This window comes from Hypanus sabinus, chromosome 6 (assembly GCF_030144855.1).
Source record: "Hypanus sabinus isolate sHypSab1 chromosome 6, sHypSab1.hap1, whole genome shotgun sequence".
In the NCBI taxonomy this organism is placed as follows: Eukaryota; Metazoa; Chordata; class Chondrichthyes; order Myliobatiformes; family Dasyatidae; genus Hypanus; species Hypanus sabinus.
This window is the reverse complement of record NC_082711.1, coordinates 150170720-150191672: the sequence shown is the minus strand read 5'-3', so window position 1 is coordinate 150191672 and position 20953 is coordinate 150170720. Positions and strand designations below refer to the sequence as shown.

Genomic DNA, 20953 nt, shown 5'->3' with positions numbered 1-20953 from the left:
TGACATTTCCCATGTTGTCCTCTGTAAATCCAGATCTTTGTGAAATTGCCAAGGTGATTATTGATAATCACATCAAAATGCCATAAAAGTCATTGTCTCAGGTAGTTTTGGAAAGCAGTTCATGATTGGAAGAAGTACTTGGTTATTTAACCTCTGGACCCAGAGAGTAAATGATTTGGAAGCCATGAACCAATGAATGGTGATACATTTTCAAGTCTGGATGACTTGTAATTTAAAAGCAAAGTTGTACCAATAGAGGTTGTGTGTGTATTTGAGTAGACATGTTTTCTTTCACTAAAGTGCATGAAGGTTTTAATGAATACCTCCACAATGAGTGTGAATGAATGCTTTGTCGTTCTTCTCCTACCCACTCAAAATTCCTGAAGACATCCATTGAAGTTGGGCTGAATTGTCAAAGTATGCAGCTACTTGGAAAGCTGATGATATAATAGCTGATATTGTTGATTCATTGGCTTCAGAAAATAAAATGGTCATTGATAGTAATAAATTCAAGAAAGAACTCAGAAGAAGCTTGTTTAGCTTGTTTAACCCTAACCTAGTGGTTATGGTGTGAAATATAAATGCCTTTTGAATGAATAAGGCAAGTCACATAGATATAGTTCAAAAGAATTTGAAGACATAATAATTGGGACAGCAAATGGCCATACCCTACGAACACCACACCTACTCCACCATTCAATAAGAGGATGGATAATTTGATGTTGGCTTCAACTTCACTTTTCTGTTTATTCTCCATAATGCTTGGCTCTTCTATGATCCCAAAGTCGGTCCATCTCATATGTTCAGTGATTGCCCTTCCATAGCTTTTTAGGTATTGCAAATTCCAAATCTTCACAAGTCACTATGAGGATAAATACATCGCATCTGTCTTAGGATAGGAACCCATTATTTTGAAACAATGCGTTTTAGTGCTAGGTTTCCCGGGACCTAAATAGCTACTCAACATTTACTCAGTCAAGCCCCTTCATAGTTTTGGATATTTGAAAAAAAATATTTCTCATTCTTTTGAAATATAGTCAGTATTTTTCATGATAAAAAAAACTTCATCTCATGAATCAATCTAATAACCTTGTCTTGAAAAGGTTGCATGCAAATATACCTCTTCTTAAAGTTCAAAGTAAATTTATTATCAAAGTACATATATATAACCATATACAACCCTGAGCTTCATTTTCTTGCAGGCATACACAGTATATCAAAGAAACACAATAGAGTTCATGAAAGAGAGCACCCAACAGGATGGGCTAACAACCAATGGGCAAAAGGCAACTAACTGTGCAAATAGAAGTGTACACAAGTATGGTCTCACTGATGCCCAGTATGTTAGGTTTTCCTCCCTTGCCTTTGGATAAATACATGATAGAGAAAGGAATAAGAGGATATATTAATGTAAGATGAGTTGATATGAGTGAAACCTGTACCAGTAATACATAGCCAAGTGAAAAGCTGCAGATGCTGGAAATCCAAGCAACACACACAAAATGCTGGAGGAACTCAGCAGGCCAGGCAGCATCTATGGAAAAAAGAACAGTCGAAGTTTTGGGCCGAAACCCTTCACCAGTAATACCTAGACCTGCATCTGTGTAGAATTTTTCATGTTGTTCTCTATAACTTCAGATCTTCTTGTAATTGGCAAGGATATGATTATTGTTGATCATATCAAAGCACCCCAAGTGCATAGTTGGCAATAGTTTTAGATTGAAAGCGATTTGCTACTGGAGTTGATAGAAGTTGTGTATTTGAGTAGTGGTGTTGAAGAACTTTAACAGAGTTGCTAGCAGTCAAATCCAGTAGTGGAGGGACTTGAATGGTTAATTTAATGACTGAGGTACTAGTGGAGAGTTTTCCACTGCACTCTTAACTTACACATTTTTTTAGGTGTCAGAACAGACTCTGGGGCGTCTGGATGTAAGCCCTATAACACAGAAAACACAATCTCCTTCCTGCTTTTGAAACCACATTCTTCATATGAATAAAGGTGTGATTGTGGACCGAGCTGCCAATGGAAATGGTAAATGTGAGTTTAATGTCAACATTTAAGAGAAATTTAGATTGATACAGGGATGGGTGGGGTCTGGTGGGCTACAGTCTGGCTACAGTTTGATAGGACGAGGCAGAGTGTTAGTTTGGCATGGACTGGATGGGCTGAAGGGTCTGTTCCTGAGCTGCAGAGTTCAATGACTCTATATTTCTGGTTCAATTATTTTTTTTCTTTTGTCTTTTGTGGAGACTTCCTCCTGGTGTCAGTTTTGTTAGGATTACTAATGTCACGCACAGTGTATGTTTAACACTGCCGTAATGACGAGGTAGTTCACTCTCAAATCTTGAATTCAGCTCTTTTGTCCCTACTTGCCCCAAAGTTGTAATGAGATTTGGCGCTAAGATATCTTGCATTCCCAAACTGACTCCAATGCACAGAATGTTGGTGAATAAGTGAAATTTGATGGCACCACTAATGACTTCTTTCATCACACCGCCAATGATTAAGTGCAGGCTAATAGAACAAGATGGATTGAATTTGTCTTGCTATATGCCTGAGTGATTTTCCACCTTGTCAGGTGAACACCAATGTTGTTCTAAAGCACAAGCATTAACACTCTGAATCAACTTATAATTTCACTGGAACATGTTATAAACCTGTTTAAATCTCCCATCTATTAATGCAGCTTGTAGTCATGTATACAGGAATGAATTTGCTGTCCCTTAAGGACATGAATCTATACCTGCACATATATTGACTACATGCGAGGGTATTTGCACAAGATTTATGCAGCCAGGCTATAACTCCTAGTGGAGAATGCTACTGAATCTTCATACTGGAAATGTTAGTTTATCAAGTTACACATGAACTGCTTGCCTGCCTGACCTAGACTTAAATGTCTGCAGCAAATTTCATTGACAAAACTTCCAGTATAGAAGCAATATACTAGCACACAATTCCTGTTGGAAAATAGATGGCAATAATAAGAGAAATGATCGTCTAAGTGAGCAGCAAAGAGTGTGATTTTACTGGGACCGGCTGACCCCAGAGATGTGTCTTGGCATTTGAACGCAAGCTGAAACGAGTGCAAGTGAAAGCTGATATTGGAGTAATGACTTTGTGGTGCAGACATGGGAATAATTTAATTAATTGCACAGAAATTTCTTTAATGAACAGTTATGCTGTAATAAGAACGAGGTCGAACAACAGAATGTGTTTCAGCAGTTAATGGCCTCAGACAGCTGCAGTTTTGGATAGGTTCCCGCTTTCGTTCTCTGCATGTCTGAAGGAGAGATGTGAGGCTGAGTTTATCAGTTCACGGCAGGCGTGCTTGTGGAATAAAAATTATTGCCACCACTTTTATGGAAGCGCTAATGTTTCCAAACACCTCTTAATATGCTTTAAGGCAGCTAATAGTAATTTTTACGAAAATGCTGGTGAGTTTCGGCTTTAGCTTGATTCATTTTCAGTAGGGTGTGTTGAGTTATTACAAGCTAATTATGAAAAGCCCACAGTAAAATTATATCTGTCTTTAACTGATGAAAGTATTTGAATGTTCTGAGCGCAGTTGGTATCAGTTAGTCGTTGTATTTTAATTTGTCTTATTTTAAATTTTAAAAGCATTCTAACATCACACTCTGATAATGTACTCTGCAATCCAAACCTTTAATTAGAATTAACAACAATAACAGTCCATGTATCACAACCTTGGCAATTGTGTCGGCAGCTTTCCCCTTCCAGTGCTATTTGGTACTAGCCCTGTTTGGATTAGTAGGATCGTTGATAGTATCTGCGGTTTGGATGATTTATTGTCTCGACCTGTCCTTTGTTAGGTATATCCATCTCTTCAAATGATTGTTTGCCAAAGACCACCCTATGATTATGTATCAAACAAGTTAATCTTCACTTGGGAATAAGGTTAAATATTTTCTGCAGGGTTATCAAGGTTCAAGATTGTTTATTGTTACTTTGGATTCTGGATCAGAAGCAGTGGAAAAAAAACCACAATAAGCTTCAAGGACACAATTAAAAACACAAAAAATAGAAATACACAAGATTTGCTTATATGCATAGACTGTATGTACATAGAATCATCTTCTTCCTCTTCCTCTTTTCCTCTTCTTCCTCCTCTTCTTCCTCTTCTTCCCTTAGCTCCCAGTAGAGCATAGGCCATTCATGACCTCCTGTATCTATCGTCCAAAGTTTCTGGTATGGTTGGAGTTCATCAACGTTCCTGTAATCCATTGTATCCACTGTACAAGGGATTAGCATGTACAGCTTCACCAGAGCCCTGTTGGCCAGACTTACCCGTTTTCACCTCTCATGACAGGGATGTAGGGTTGGACTTTGAGAGACATAAAATGATATTGTATTTTACATAAAGTGATGCTATGTATAGGAGTATTGGTACCTAAGGCAATTCTGAAAGAAAATGATAAGTACTGGTGGTGGGTTAATGAGTAGAAGTGTTGATTAGTGGAGGCTTGCGAGAAGTAAATGGTTTTGAGCCTGGAGATCCTAGCGTGGATGCTGCATAGCCTTTTCCCTGGTGGGAATGGGACAAACAGGGTATTCCCACTCCTGAGGCAAACATGTCACACCAGGTATTACTTGGCATTCCAACCTCTCATCTTATAGTCTTTCCCTAATATCACCCAGCTAATGAGGGCAAAGGAGGATCCACTCTCTGTGACCATAGAGTATCACGTTATGATTTCCAGTTATGGTGGATATCTAGCAGATTCCCAAAGAAGTTTGGAGCTGTTATAGCCAGTATTGTTGATTGGAAAAACTTACACTACAGTCATTAATTGCAGAAATGATACATGAACCACAAGATTAGTGGGTAATTAATCTGCACGATTGCAAACAAAGTGACTATTTGGACAATGTATATTACTGTTTTCATCAAGAAATCCAAGACGTTCTCCAGATGTTTTAAACAGAAATGTTCCTTTGATAAACCACATCAAATCTTCTCGTGTTCTGGCACGAGATGGATGTTCATGTGTGAATGCATGGATTAAGATCGAACAGTGTTGTATTCACATTAACGTACTTGATCCATCAGACATATTTATTACATTATAGCAGCAGGAAGAACTTTTGTCTTTTTATAATGAGATAAGTCTGCTTCTCAGTGTGAGTTATAAGGCAACTATAATCTTAAGCACCTCAGCTGACATTATAAAGAACTTTGCCTGAATTCTTTCAGCTTTGTGAGTTAAACCATTATTTATATACACAATACAATTTATCTCTCAATATTTTTAATTCCCAGTGATATAAAATTCTTGAGTTAGTATGATCTTGTTTCAGGTTATGGAGTATGCATCTGTGATGTTACACTCAAGCAAATAAATTTTATTGTATTGCCCATGAATGATATAGTAAGGCATTTTATTTTGCAGCACTACCATTGATATAAAGAAATAGTTGCCTGATTTGAATTATTTTGACCTGAGAGTCTAATTAAGCTTTCAGAATCAAACATCCAATTGCGCAATCTCTTTAGGTCTAAATAAAAAGTGTTCATCATCATCAAGTTAAGCTGCAATAAAGGTATAAACAAAAGATCTCTTGTTAACTGCCAAAGCTATTTGAGTGAATTCCAAGTGAACAATTAAGGCAGCTGAAATTATAAGATTGCTGTCTTAATGATGGATAATAATTGCCTTGTGCTGTCATGTTCTGTAACTTCTCTTGGCTGGTACCCTGTATGTTGATGGCAGCAATTATTGGTTAAACAAAATTTGATAAGCACATTCGTTAATTTGTAGAAAAGCACTGTGATATTATGGGAATTTCATCGTTACAAAGAGGCATTAATAGCAAAGCTGCCCTTTATTAATACTGTAAAAAATAGAACAAAGGCTGATAATTAGCTTCATTAAAACCAGTGAAAAGATCAAGAAAGTCCTGAAAAGGATTGGTGGCAAGGTACAGCTGTAAAGTGCATGATGATGATAACCAGCCTATGTGCTTTACAGAAAGCAACATGGGAAGTCTGTAGTATTGTACACTAATAGGGAACCCAAACACGCAGTGTTTTTATTTTGGACAGAGTCCTTTTAACTTGCACCTGGAACCGAAGAAGAAATGATTGATTGGAGCCATACAGTCTGGAGTTGTTAAGGACTGTGTTTAATTTCATTTTTTTTTATTAAAGTTCTCCACAGGAGTGCAGTAGCAATGAGAGTTTTTGGTATGATGTGCAATGACTTGGATTTGTTTTTAGTTAAATGGAGGCAAGTGGAACAGAGTGGATTGGGTATGTTTCCACCAGAAAGTAACATAGGCCAATCCTTTTGTGCACCAACTTGATTTGTTTGATGCTGTCTCAATTTTGAATGGCACGTTTGGTAAAAAGGGTCTCTTGCAAACTCTTAGTGTTCAACAAAGTTGTTTCAGCTTGCAATGGAGTCCACACTATGAACATTAACACAAAAAATTTCCATTAATATTTCTAGTTATGTTCAGGAGTAGATGGAGGACAATGAGGGCATGGAACTCACTGCCATAGGAAATAATGTGGAGAACAAAGGCACGTTTAAAGAGAATCTTGATAAGTACATGAGGGAGAAGTCACACTGAATAATTGTACTGTAAACCCTACATCATCTAATTGAAAAGGATGTGGCTGCCTGCCCGCTGCATCAGGGGAGAGCATTCTGACTTAGAAAAGCCTTATCGGTGCTTTGAAGATGCATGTTGTGTGCTGTTTGCAGGTCCAGGGCTCCAGGTTTGACTCTGCTCTCTGGTGCAGTCTGCCTGAAGTTTTCATACTCTCCCAGTGACCGCACTTCCTCTGGGTGCTCAGTCTTTTCCCCACATTGAAAGACATGCTGGCCATTGAAGCTTAAAGTTAAAAGTACATTTGTTACCAAAGTATGTATATGCTGTACAACCTTGAGATTTATCTTCTTACAGGTAGACATTAGGTGAATTACTGCAAATTCCCCATTGTGGAGAAGGGCGGTAGAATTATCTGAGGTAGGGAATGTTGTAGTGTGAAGAAAGTCACCAGAGAGACACTGACACTAGTCAGTACAGAAATGTTTTATTCACCAAAATGAGACACTGTCAGAGGAAGAGGCCTGCTCAACCCAATATTACATGACATTTTATATGCTAAAGATCAATGGTTACAGCAGGGCAATTCTATAGCTACACTGTACCTACAATGCTTCCTTTGAGTTACATATATTTTTCACACACCTCCTTCTTCACACCCACACTCCAGACACCCAAAGTTAATGTTAAACAGCATTGTCTGGTTTTCAATCAGCTGGTGTCCACAGCTTCAGGAAAACTATTGTTCAGGGCTACATTTTAATTTTAATCTACAATCCACTTTCATGTCTGAACAATGGCTGCTGTTAAACTTAATATTTGTTATATTCCCTAATTCCAGAATACACCCTACAGAGAAGTGGGGTTTTCATAAACATGTGTAAGAACACTCTGAAACCTGATGTAGAATTCAAATTTCTGTATGACAGAGAAAGAAGCCATTCAGCCCATTGAGCCTCTGGCAGCAATCCCATTCTTGCACTAAATTTTGTCATAAATGTATTATTTCTATATTACTATCAACTTCCCCAACCCAATCCTCTACACACAGGGAGCAAATTACAGCAAATTAACCTACCAGCCTGCACTTTTTTGGGATATGGGAGGAAACTGGAGCTGTCAGAGAAAATCCATGGGGTCACCAAGAAAGCATGTAAACACCACACAGACAAACCCCAAGAAAAGGATCAAACCTCGGTCATTAGCAATGTCCCTTCTAATTTGTAATAACCAGTGTGAACAAAAAATTGTTTTACCCTGTGACAACATGTGCACACTGAGAAATTTCTTAAATAAAAACAGTATAAGTAAGCCAGTTCTAAAATCTGCAGACATATCATTGCAAATTCCACATTGTCAACATCATCTGTATCAGAAACTGGAAAAGGAAATGTGTTTGTGTAACATGCCAACAAGGTAGATGGTGAGAGCCATTTGTGTGCATTTTAAATTCCTTTGTGCGCTAGTAGCAAAAGATGTGTGTGCACGCACACCTTAGAGCAAACATTGGTCTTTATGGATGGGAGACTGCTCCACTGGTTGCATCAGAGTGTCACCTCAAATAGCCTATATGTTGTAAGGGAACATGAGAAATATATTATGACAAACAACAAAGGCCTTTCTGCTTTTATTTCATGTAACACGGATGCATTGACAAATGCTAATTTATTAAGTGTTTTATGAGTTATGAGTTTTCACTTCTGTTCATAGGGCAAGACATTGTAGTGGTTAGGAGCAATGGGCATGTCAGGGCGATGAGTTCACACCGCATCATGGCAGCTGGGGAATACAGAGTCAAGGAATTAAAGCTAGTCTCAGTAATGGTAAGCACAAAGCTATTGAATTGTCATAAAAACCACTCTGATTCACTCACATCCTTCAGGGATGAAAAACTGCCATCCTTGCCTATCCTGCTGATATGTGATTGGCTGTTAACTGTCTCCTCAGATCAAGGCAGTTAGGAGTAAACTATAAATTGCCAGTGTTTCCAGCAAATGATGTGAAAAAAAAATTCTCGGTAGTCTCAGTGACAATCAGGGTGTTTATTGTGAAATATATTTTTTTTGTTTTCTTTAGAGCTGCTGCTTTCTCTGAATCCTTCAGTAATCAGAGACTCTGCTACAGGCAAGATTCATTATCTGTTTTCATTTACTGAGTATTATTAGCCTCAGGATTAGAAATTTTATAGATTCATGACAATAATATTGTGCATCCATTTTAAAATACTCAGACTTAACACAGGTTATTACTGGGGATGGATTATTTGGATGATTTTTATTGCCTTGGGCTAGTAAGATTGAATTTCTCTAAAGATTATGGTCAAGGTTGTGTCTGTGGGTTATGTTCTTTGTGAAAACACAAATGGTTGAGATAAGATCAATGGCTTTGTCTGGATTAGAGCACAAATTGGTGCTTTGAGAGAAAATTTCCACTTCTCTTTTCATGGCAAAATTATAAACATGTGTCTGAAGAGATGGATCTCAGATCCGGAGACACCAGCCATTGCAAATGCTGGAATTTGTAGCAATACACAATCTGCTGGATGAATTCTATGGGTCTAGCAGCATCCATGGGAGAAATGAACTGTCATTGTTTTGGGTTGAAGCATTACATTAGGGCCTGGTGATGGAGGGTTTGAATTTAAAAGTTCAACAAAACCAGAGATACTGCTAGACCCATTGAGTTCCTCCAGCAAATTGATTGTTGAGCCTCAGGTTTTCCAGGCAGTCAGATCTGTTGGACTCATCCGGTTGGTAAGCTGAAAGGTCTGAAGGTAGATATGTCAACTACACTAGAGGGTTCTGAAAGAGGTAGCTGAAGAGATTGTGAAGGCATTAGTAATGATCTTTCAAGAATCACTAGATTCTGGAATGATTCCAGAGGACTGAAAAATTGCAAATGTGACTCCACTCTCTAAGAAAGTTGGGAGGCAGAAGAAAGGAAATTATAGGCCAATTAGCCTGACCTTTGTGGTTGGAAAGGTGGTGGTGTCCGTTACCAAGGATGAGGTTTCAGGGTACCTGAAGGTACGTGATAAGATAGGCCAAAGTCAGCATGGTTTTCTTAAAAGGAAATCTTGCCTAACAAATCTGCTATAACTCTTTGAGGAAATAACAGGTAATATGGACAAAGGAGAGTCAGTGGTGGTTGTTTATTTGGATTTTCAGAAGGTCTTTAACAAGGTACCGCACATGAAGCTACTTAATAAGACAAAAGCACATGGTATTGCAGGAAGAGTACTAGCATGGATAAAAGATTGGCTGACTGGCAGGAGGCAAAGAGTCAGAATAAAGGTGCCCTATTCTGGTTGGTTCTCGGTGACTACTGGTGTTTTACAAGGGTTAGTATTGGGATTGCTTCTTTTCACATTAAATGTCAGTGATTTGGATGATGGAATTGATGGCTTTGTGGCCTGGTTTGCCCATGATACAAAGATTGGCGGAGAGCCAGGTAGTGTTAAGGAAATTATGTCTGCAGATTGGGAGAATGGGCAAAGAAGTGGTAAACGCAATAGAGTGAAGGGATTGTTGTGGTCATGCACCTTAGTAGATGGAATAGAATTGTAGGCTACATTCTAGATGGGGATGAGATACAGAGATCAGAAGTGCAAAGAAACTTGTCTTGTGCAGAATTAACTTGCAGGTTGAGTCAGTGGAAAGGATGGCAGATGCAATGTTAGCATTCATTTCCAGAGGACTAGAATATAAAAGCAAGAATGTAATGCTGAGACTTTGTAAGGCATTGGTCAGCCTGCACTTGGGAGGATTGAGAGCAGTTTTGGGCCCCTTATCTAAGACAAGTTGTGCTGGCAGTGGAGAGGGTCCAGAGGAGGTTCGTGAGTGTTTCTGGGAATGAAATGGTTAATGTAGGAAGAGTGTTTAATGCACTGGGTCTGTACTTGCTGGAGTTTGGAGGAGTGCAGAGGGTGGAATCTCATTGAAACCTATCAAATATTGAAAGGCCTAGATAGAGTGGAGGTGGAGAGGATGTTTCCCAAAGTGGGTGATTCTAGGAGCAGAGGGCACAGTCTTAGTAGAAGGACATCCATTTTGAACAGAGAATTGGATGGTGAATCTGTGGAACCACCAAGTCATTGAGTATATTTAAAGGAGAGGTTGATCTTGGTTAGTCAGGGTGTCAAAGGTTATAGGGAGAAGGCAGAAAAATGGGGTTGAGAGGGATAATAAATCAGCTTTGATGGAATGGTGGAGTAGACTTCATGGTCTGAGTTGCCTAATTCTGCTCCTATTTCCTATGGTTAATATAACCAAGCTGCCACACTCAAGTCTATCATGGAAGTTTCCAATAGCCCTCTGTAGGGTATAGTCCTACTGCCACACTGATAAGTGGGAGTCCACTGACATGGCACTGGGTGGGTGGAGTAAAGGTAAACACTTCCATCGTGGCACGTACTGTTTCCTCATTCTAAAATGGTTTGCAGCATGCATACTGATTCTCATTATTGCAGTCTGAGGAATTAGGCCTAGTTTCTAATCCATCGTCACTTAAATTATTCAAATGTGAAGGGCAGCCCTAGTATTTCCATCCCTTCAGCCATCACACCTACCAAAATTTAAAAATGAAGTGTGAAGGAGAAAAGTCTACTCAGCAACTTCTCCTTCAATAAAAGAAGCAACAGCAGATCAGAAGCTCCTAGCTGACTTCATACTGTCTGGTGAACCATTTTACCTTTTAAGATCTGTGCGTCTGTGTATTAAAGTATTATGATTTTAGCATTGTATTAATAAATTTCTGAAATATTTCACAAATGTGGTTTACATTCCAAATGATTAATTAGCGTTCTATTGCCCAAAGGAACAGTTGCAGGGTCCCGAGCAACACACATAACCAGCATCTGCAGACTTTCTCGTGTTTGTGTTGCAGGATCTGAATATCTTGGTCAGCCTCTATGCAGGACCCAGTGAAAACACTGTACTGAGAGGAAGTTCTCCGTTCTGGAACTCAGTATCTCATTCTTTGGAAGCATCTTTGCTCAGCACCTCAGAAGTTGAGAATCTTGTGACGGATAATATTATGAAAGAAATCTGCCTCAAATTTTAAACCAGGTCATTTCGCACAAGCTCTACCATCAGTATGATTCGACAAATTCCTGAGCAAAAACATCATATGAGTGTAGTGTGGGCTTATCTCTTTCATCATAACAATTACTTACCTTGAATCTAACCTATGACAACTCTCATTGGAATTGTCCAGATTACTTATGAAGCTAAAATGCTGCTTGACCTTCAGGCATTGGTATTAGGGCCATTTCTGATCCAGTCACGTGCAGTGTAGAGCTCAGCATCTGCACAAAAATGCGGAATACCAGGAAAAAAAGAGGATAACTCAACAAAATCATCATAATGGCAGAGCTCAAGAGGAACTCATCATGTAGGGTACGGTTAGCCTAGCGATTAAATTACTAAATTAGTATCCAAATCCCTGGATTATTGAACTAGAAATATGAATTCAAATCCCACCATAGCAGATGATGAAATTTAATTCCAGTTAATTAAACAAATCTACAATAAAAATCTACTATTAGGAATGGTTATCTAATGGATATTGTTTAAAATGTTACATGTAATTCAACAACTTCCTTCAGGGAAAGAAACCTTCCATCCTAGTCTGGTTTCTATGCAACTCCAGATTTACTAATGTAGTTGATTTCTGTCTGAGCTCAGAAATGGCCCAGTCCAGTGCCAAGTTGAAAGGTTGTTCCCAGTGCTGTCTTTGTAACAAGGAATTTTAAATAATCTCATTTTATTCCTCAGAACAAAGTTACTTTCCAACTCCATCTGTGACTGTAAGGTGTGCCTGCTGAGCCCAATTGTTTCAGTGCAAGTGTGCTGTTTGATTTACCAATTAGCAATATTCTTGCAAAATTCAAACTACAACTGGATTACAGACAAATGGAAGATTGGTTTTGCAATTCTCTTCTTCTGCATCCCACAACTTCATTCCCAGAGCAAAAAGATGGATAGACAGGGGACTCTTTTGCCAGTCTTGCATATCATGGCATGGTACTCTTGATCATTCTGTCAAAGAGCTTAGTAAAGAGGCAAGTATTTTTCATTACTTGATTGTGCCCAATGTGCTTTCACAAATATTCCCTCATTCCCTCTCCAAAATGACTACGGAAGCTCTACAAAGAGCACAGAAATAATGTTATTTCACACCCCCAGAACACTGCCTGGACATGGATGGGCAAGCAGTCAATATAAGGCCTAGTGGGCTGGGCAGAAAACTTTTAATGACCATTCTTGACTGCCATGTGACCATAAAACTTGCTTGAATAAGGGACTTGTTAATTTACTTGTTAAATCAAATTAAAAATTTATAAATGCTTTTAGGTAAATGAGATCTCCTTGATGTAGCCCTCGAGGGAGTATAAGAATCCTAGGATGTAAGAATGCTGATGCTTAAACATTGATGCAGAACAATAAAATCCATTAAACACTCCCAGGTTTATTACTGCTCAGCTGAGCAGCTGTTGCCAAGCATTGCTGAGGAAAACCATGAGATGGTGACATGGAATCTCAATGACTGAAAACTGCAGTGTACCTTTTTATTAATGTGGAAGAGCAGCGTTCTGAGTAAAACTCTCATTTTAAGTAGCTGCTTTATCTTTGTCAACCGGCTTCCTAATATTAAGACAACAGTAATTTTTCGACTCATTAATTGGCATGGACTTTCATTTCACTGATCTTATCTTTTTTTAAATTTATTGAGGTAGAGCATGGAATAGGCCCTGCTGGCTCATTGGACCACACTGTCCAGAAATCCCCCGATTTAATCTTAGCTTAATTACGGGACAATTTATCATGACCAATTAACCTACCAACAGGACTGTGGGAGGAAACTGGAGCACCCAGAGGAAACCTATGTGGTCATGGGGAGAACATATAGGCAACTGTGGGAATTGAACCTGGGTCACCTGTAAAACATTGTACTAAACACGATGCTACAGTGACTAGTAAATCTCATCCAGATAGAAATAAAGGTGTGAGAGAATATTACTTTATTCCAATTTATTATTAATGAAACAAACAAGTTGTATTTATGTAGTGCTTTTCGTAACTGCATAGATTTCATGGCAGGTGAAGTTCTTTTGATGTGTTGTCACTGTCCTAATAAAGGAAGTGTTGCAGTTATTTTATGCAGAGCAAGATATCACAACACTCAAGTAATTTACTTCCATGAACATAAATTCGGAATGAATATTATTTTCAGGAGACAGTGGGAAGAATTTTCTGCTGCTCCTTGAAACGGTGCCTTAGTGTCTTTTTTTTCATGCACCCAAGGGAACAGGTTCACCTTTGGTTTAAGATCTGATAGAAAGTGGAACCTTCCAGCATAGCAATAGGCCTTTCAGCCCACATTGTCTGAACTGATCATAATGCCAATCTAAACTGAACCCATCTGTCTGCACATGGCGTGTATTCCTCTATTCCCTGCCCATTCATCTGTCTGTCTGAATGCCTTTTAGGTGTTTCCATCCACATCTGCTTCTATCCCCTTCCCCAGCAGTTCAAAAAAATTGCCTCACAAACCTTTAAAACCATTAAAACTCATTAAAACCAATGCCCTCTTGTTTTTAACACTTCCACCCTATCTTAATCTCTCTCTGCCTCTCATAATTTTATATACTTGTTTCATGTTCCCTCCCACTCCTTAGCCTCTGACACCCTCGAGAAAACAATCCTTATTTGTCCAACTTTTCCTTATGATAGTATACTCAAATCCAGGTATTTTCCTTAGGAACCAATTCTGCACCATCTCTGAAATTTCCACTTCCATTTTTCCAATGCAATCAACACTCCAAATGTGACCTATGTCGAATTTTATATATAAGAAAACTGGTTTGAAAGAAGGGCTCTTTCTCACAAGGACACTAAGAACACTGGCCTGGTTTATAGGTTCATTGCCTTCTGAACCTGAAGGAAGTGATCTATGGTGGAGATTGTGGCACATGTTGCAAAATGCACTTTGGGATCCTTGAATGAACATCCCATAAGAAATTGTGATCAAATTCATCAGTTTGCTGGACCTTTAGTCTGGAGTAGCTAACTAATCCATTTTATAGGGAGTACTTTGGGGATCAATTTATTTTTCAAGAATATTGAAAAGCAAATGATTGCCAGCTGTCAGTATTGTTGTACAAAGGGTGGCATATTAGGCATACCTGCAGGTGAAGCCATTGACAAGCCTATCTATGGTCTGCACACATGTTGCTTAAATCTCCCATGAGAGGTTGATGTTCAGCACAAATTTTAATTTGGTGGCTGGCTTTACGTGTTAATGTCTTTACATCTGTTTTCGATAAGGAAGCACCCTTGATAGAGCTTGTGAAAAGAAGGCACATTGGAAACACCCTGTCTCCCAAAAGGAGCAAATGGTGGCAGCAGGGAATGTAGAAATTATCATCGCTCGCAAATTGCAGATCTGCTTGCTCTTTGCCTTTACTGTGGGCCAACACAATGCTGTTAAAACCCTTGTTGGCTTTCAGCTGTGTAAATGCAGCATGAAAATCCCATTACAAAAAGCCTGCAAATCCACGGCTTCAGTGCCTCTTATCCTCATCTTGTGCAATGCATCTATAGTAGACACATCTCCTATTAAAAGCTGCATTCATGAACAAGTGCTGTAGTGATTCCAGGAGCCCATAATACTTTAACTACACTGATCAGCATGCGATTCTTAAATCTCCCTGAAGTGCTCACTGCCCATCGTGTACTGGGGCTGAGATGAGCTTTGGCGAGCTGTAACCAATTCACATCGTAAGTTCCCTTCTCCTGCAATCTGGTTATTCATTTGTCCCAGCTGTCCATTGCTCAGCTGGCTGTTGTTTCAACTGCTCAGTTCTAAGTTTAGGAATTAACCCTCTTTAAGTCCTTGCTTTCTTTCTAGTAGATGCTTTCAAAGTCTCTGCATGATGAGCCTGCTCAGTATCAAATTGCATCCAATAACAGCTGTGAAGTGTTTTTTGGACAGTTACATTTGCTAGAAGTCTTAAATGAATGCAAGTGATCATTGCATTTTGAGCAGATGCAACAAAAGGTGACCTGGTTTTCGTGTCCTGGGCTTCCAAAGTTGGGACCACGCTGACTTTCATTTGGATGCTGTTGCAATTGTATGTTGCAAAAATTCAGTTTTTCTCCTTGTACTGGAGGATGGGAGCATCCAGAGCAAAATAGATTTTCCAAGTTAGTTTTTAAAAAAAGGTTTTTGGAAATATCTATCAGAAACAGAGTCAGGTTTATTGTCACTGATATTTTCTGTTTTATAGCAACAGTGCGGTGCAAGGCATAAAAAAAAAATTACCACCCGTTCCGATAAAAGATAAATAAATAGTGTGAAAGACAAATATCACAATAGTTATTGACCATTCAGAATTCTGATGGCATGGGAGGAGAAGCAGTTCCTAAAATGATGAGTGAGAGTCTTCAGGCTCCTGTGCCTCTTCCCTGATGGTACAAAAGAGAAGAGAGCACGTCCTTGGTGTTGGATGTCCTTAATGATGGATGGTGCCATCTTGAGGCCTGGCCTTTTGATGATGTCCTCTACAGTGGGGAGGCCTAAGCCCATGATTGATCTGGCTGGGTCTACAACCATCTGCAGCCTCTTTCAATCATACCCATTGGAGTCTCCATACCAACCGGTGATGCAACCGATCAGAAGGCCCTCCAGTGGTACGTCTGCAGAAAATTACCTGACCCTTTGGTAACACACCAAGGATCTACATCATTCCTGCTAGCGAACAGCCACTGGCTTGCAACTACATAGAATGAATCTATGTAGTGATAAGGGTTTAAGTTGACCTCAGGAAATTTTTTGAGGTATTACCAGCTTCCCAATTCTTTTTGTTGTGCTTGTCTTTTCTGTGTGTCTCCCCTTCCTTCTATGACTTGCTTCTCGCTGCTTCATAAGAGTTAATATAGTTTTTAAAGTGTTAACAGGTTTGCACTCATGTTTCTTTCAACAGCTAACCTTTAAACATCAAAGAAAGATAAATCAGGTTTTAAAACTGCGGTTCTAGTCTTTTTCACATTATTTTAGAAGTACATGCTGATTGCTTATTAAAAACAGTTGTAAATTACACATGATAATCTAAAATGAGACAGAGTGGAAACATTTCTTCCTTAAATAACAATGTTATAAAAACATAATGCGTGCTGTGTGAAAATCAATGACAGATGTAGAATCTGGCAGTTTCAGTGTTGCAAGTTAAATGAAAAGGGCTCTGGATAAGTTAATTCCTTGCCATGTTTTGAGGAGTGTGGAAATTAGCCCATTGGTTGCTGTCAAATGGTTGAATTTTGTGAAAAGAAAATTGCATTCTGATGTGAACAAAGCATTTGTTCAAGTTAAAGGTGAGAAGTGGATGATGTGACGGCATAATATTGCTGTCAAAATTAATTTCAACACCGTACATTGTGGAGTTTGGAATTTTTTGGTCTCCAAACAACCCTGAGAATTATATGAAATATTAAAAGTTTTCAGCTTTAAGTTCTCCCAGAGGTTAGGTATTTGGAACCAAACAGCTTATAGCAACATTTACAATAATTTTAGTCAGGTGCTTATAGTTGAAATTAAGTTCTGCTGGAATATAGCTGCAGTTTGAGGGTATATAATTAAAGTCATTTATAAACCAAACGAGGTGGTTTTCTAAAGTTTGTGAATAATCGATCACTTTAGTTTTTTATTTTATATGTTGGCATGAAAGGTATGTTTGAAACATAAAACAAGAGCAAGATGAGGTTATTTACTCGAATTGGAACTGCCCCATCGTCCATTTCAGTATCCTAGGAACTTATTAGCATTAGAAAATGTATCTACCTCTTTGGGTTATAATTCCTTTAATATTTTGTAAATCCTGACTTGTAAATCCCACCTGTCTTGGTCCTTTTAGGAATGGGAAAAGCTTCCCCTGTAGTTCTTTGCTTAGTACCCAGCAGAAATGGATAACATTCCAGTGACATGCAGAAAGAAAATATGCTGCTCATATTCACCTGAAGAATATATAAGAGGAGACCTGTAAGCTCCTTTCACCCTTGAAGTTCCATGTACCTGTTTTCTGATCATTTTAGGCCCTTACTTTTTCTGGTGGTCGGTTTGTTTTCTTTGAGGCCTATAACTTTAGCAGCTAAGAGCCCAAAGTGTCAGAGTTCTAAGGTTTCCCTGAAATCTACTGTTTCGGCTAAGCTTTTGCTAATCTGCCCTAATGCCTCCTGTTTCAGTATGAATTTAATGTTTGATAATTTTTCTCTAAAGTACCCCTGGTTAATTTTGTTGATTAAGTCAGTTCTTGTCAGCCTTAGCAATCCAAATTATGGGGATGTCTTCCTGTTCCGAGTAAGCTCTCTGTTTAAAAAGGCTATGCAAGAAAGTTTGAGAGGAAGGGAGGGAAACTGCGAAACAACACACTAAGGGTCCATTCTATCACCCCTTTTCACTCGCTATGTTGGATCTCCTTCATCTAGATAATTGAGCCTGGTGCAAGAAAATGGAAGAGTTTAAATGTGTTTAGTTTTGGTTTAGATATTTATTCTGAATTTAAGTGTTTTCTCCCTTGTGAAAATATGAACTAGAAGAAAACATAATAAAGATCTAATCAACTCCCAAAGCAAGTGAAATTTTGGAACAACACTATATTACTGACGGTTTTGAAAATTTAAGGCTACTTTTTTGATCTCTTTTATTTGAAGTAAAGTTGTGAATATAATTTATCTTATTATATTTTTGATTTGTTGCTAATCGCAAACAGTAGAGCTTCTCCTCCCCTGCACCATCACTTCCTTGTAATAAATTGAGTTTCTAATGCCATAATTAATATGTTAGTGTAACATTACCTCAAGCTATTTTTGCACTGTGGGCTCTAGCACGTAACTTCGAACTCACCAATGCTTCATTTGCAGGAATATAGTATGAAAGCAGTGAACGTTAATTTTTAAAGTTTGGTCCTTGCGTTAATAGTGTGACACCAGGAATCTTGTGTACACACGGTTCCTGCATAGGACTATCTGGAGTGGTTGTTCATTTATGATTGAGCATTTTCCTGTTGCAAGTTCTATTAAAAAATTGTTGGTCATCTTAAGATAGCACTTTGCAAATTTTGTATTCCATCCTATTGTGTATTTTTGTATTTGTGAATGCTAAAATCATTGTTGACCAGCTGTCACTTCACATCTTCAAACATTTGATGCAATGTTTACAAGTTTAACCAGCCAGTGGTGTCATTTTACACCAGGAGGAAAGTGCAGGAGAGAAGTGCTGAGAATGAATGTGAACCTATTAGTTACTGACACATTGACTTTATGGGAGACCAAATTACAGCCTAATGGAGCAATATGACAAGCTTGGTAATCATCACTATCAAATAACTTGATTTACATTGTAAAGGTGATGGATTACACTTGGCACCACTGAGGAAAATATTTTTGTTATTCAAAGCACAAGTCTGTGTTCTCAATGGCCCTGCACAATCTAGCATCCTTGTACTTGTCCCCTGGTCATTCCAGGAGCTGTGGATAAAATAATTAGTGCTGTGAAAAAGTTTTATCAGATTTCCCTCCTCCATTCCTTGGTCCCTTGCTATCCCACTGTGAATGCCTGCCTGTCTGCATACGCGGCGCTATGTCCCTGTCTGCTGTTACTGTGCGGCATCAACTTGAGCAGAAGCTTCCAGTGGCATGTCACTCTTCCAGCTTTTCCCACTTAGGTGACAAGGCAACTCAGTGCCTCTGACCCAGTTGCAGTCCTCTTAGGAACAGCATTCATTCAAAGTGCTAATGGCAACAAAAAAAGGCTGTTTATGTTTTAATTATGTGCTTTACTCTGGGGTCTTCTGCCTCCCACCCCCCAGCCTCCTGTTATGTTTCAGGTGATTGATGGTATTGGAAACTGGCAATTTTTTCGGCTCTGTCCTCATTTTTTATTGTCCTATAAAATATAATTTGTGTAAATGCACCGCCATATGTAATGGCTTGTCACATGCAATTCCCCAGAGTGGAGTGAAGCTCCCACTGCTGAAGCTGGCGGTTCTTTTTGCCTCACTTCATTTCCTTTGCCAAACCAGTTAAAAAAAAATCTCTCTTGAATGAAAATTGAATCTGGGAAAGTTGGCAATGATTACCAGCTGAAAAAAAAATGTACCAATGCAAGCTCTTTAGGCCAATAAATTCTGACTTGCCATTAGAGCGAATGTTATGCACTGTTCTCCAGACCCTGTTCAGACTTGGATTGAATCATTTTCCATGATTAGATAGTTGGTGTATTGTGCCTGGAAAATGATGACTGCTGGGTTCCTGCAAGCTCGGTCTTTGAGTCTTTATTCGTGTTCTCGGGCTGAGCCATGGCAGGCAAGGCCAGCATTAATTGCCAATCCCCAGATGTCCTTGAGAAGGTGATGGGCAGCCAGCCACCTTTTTGAACCTTCTGGTGAAAGTACCCACTCCCCCCCCCCCCCCCAGCACGCTGGTAGATGGGGAGTTTCTGGATTTGGATCCAGTGACAACAAAGGACCTGCGATGTATTTCAAAGTCAGTATGGGGTGCGATGAAACTTGATAAGACTTCCCCCCCCCCCTTCTTACAACTTTATAGCTTTAATTTTCTTTTGCTTTTTGCAGCTCAAGCCTTCCCAACACAGCTGCAGGGACAGCGACAGTGAAAGTATCAGCAGTGATTCTAAGGCTTCCAACAGGGGCTGCTCACATGAAAGACTGAGTGATGTAAGTAGAAGACATCTGGCTAATGATCTTCCCTACCGTCCACCAACCCGCCCCTCCCCCATTCCGCTCTCTAAATATATGCGGTTATCAGCATGCGCCGGGCACCACACAGACATAAGCATACACCTTCATGAGAAATGTAGGGTGTTTAAATGGTTTGTGTTTGATGTGCTAATTATTCAAAAGTGCAATCAAATTCATGTCGTAATTAAAATTGTCAGTTGGCAGACAAGCTAAGAACTGAAAAAACATGGCATAACAAATGAAGTGAAATGGTTCTGTGTGTAGCTATATGATGCTTCATCAGGCGTGAAATTAAATAAGTAATTTGATGTTAACGTCGGAAATTGAATTGATGCCTGCTGTCCCTATTCTGATGATCCCGCACTTAAAGAACCCCCACTCTTGTACAGAGAAACCCTTCTGCAACATACGGAGTATTTGATAGAGTGTGTGTTTATATTAAGTAGACAGTGAAAAGCAATGATTGTACTGGATGAGCACCAGTCTGAGCGGAGGCCTAGCCCTCTACAGGTCCTATTTATAGTTGTTATATCTCAGTAATTCCAGAGAATATCTGCTTCATGCTTCCTTCAAATGGTGTATCAAATTCAAAGTTTGGCTCCTTTTGTATTATCCCAGTTACC

General features: G+C 39.1%; 1 protein-coding gene across 9 annotated transcripts in view; it reads left to right on the top strand.

Moving 5' to 3' along the window:
* Window positions 1-20953, top strand: part of auts2a (activator of transcription and developmental regulator AUTS2 a) — a 1137604-nt gene that overhangs the window by 495148 nt on the left and 621503 nt on the right. For all 9 annotated transcript variants that reach the window (XM_059973178.1, XM_059973180.1, XM_059973182.1 and 6 more), the window contains one exon: window positions 20205-20306. In XM_059973178.1, coding sequence (XP_059829161.1) covers window positions 20205-20306 — 102 coding nt within the window. The remainder of the gene's footprint in view (window positions 1-20204; window positions 20307-20953) is intronic.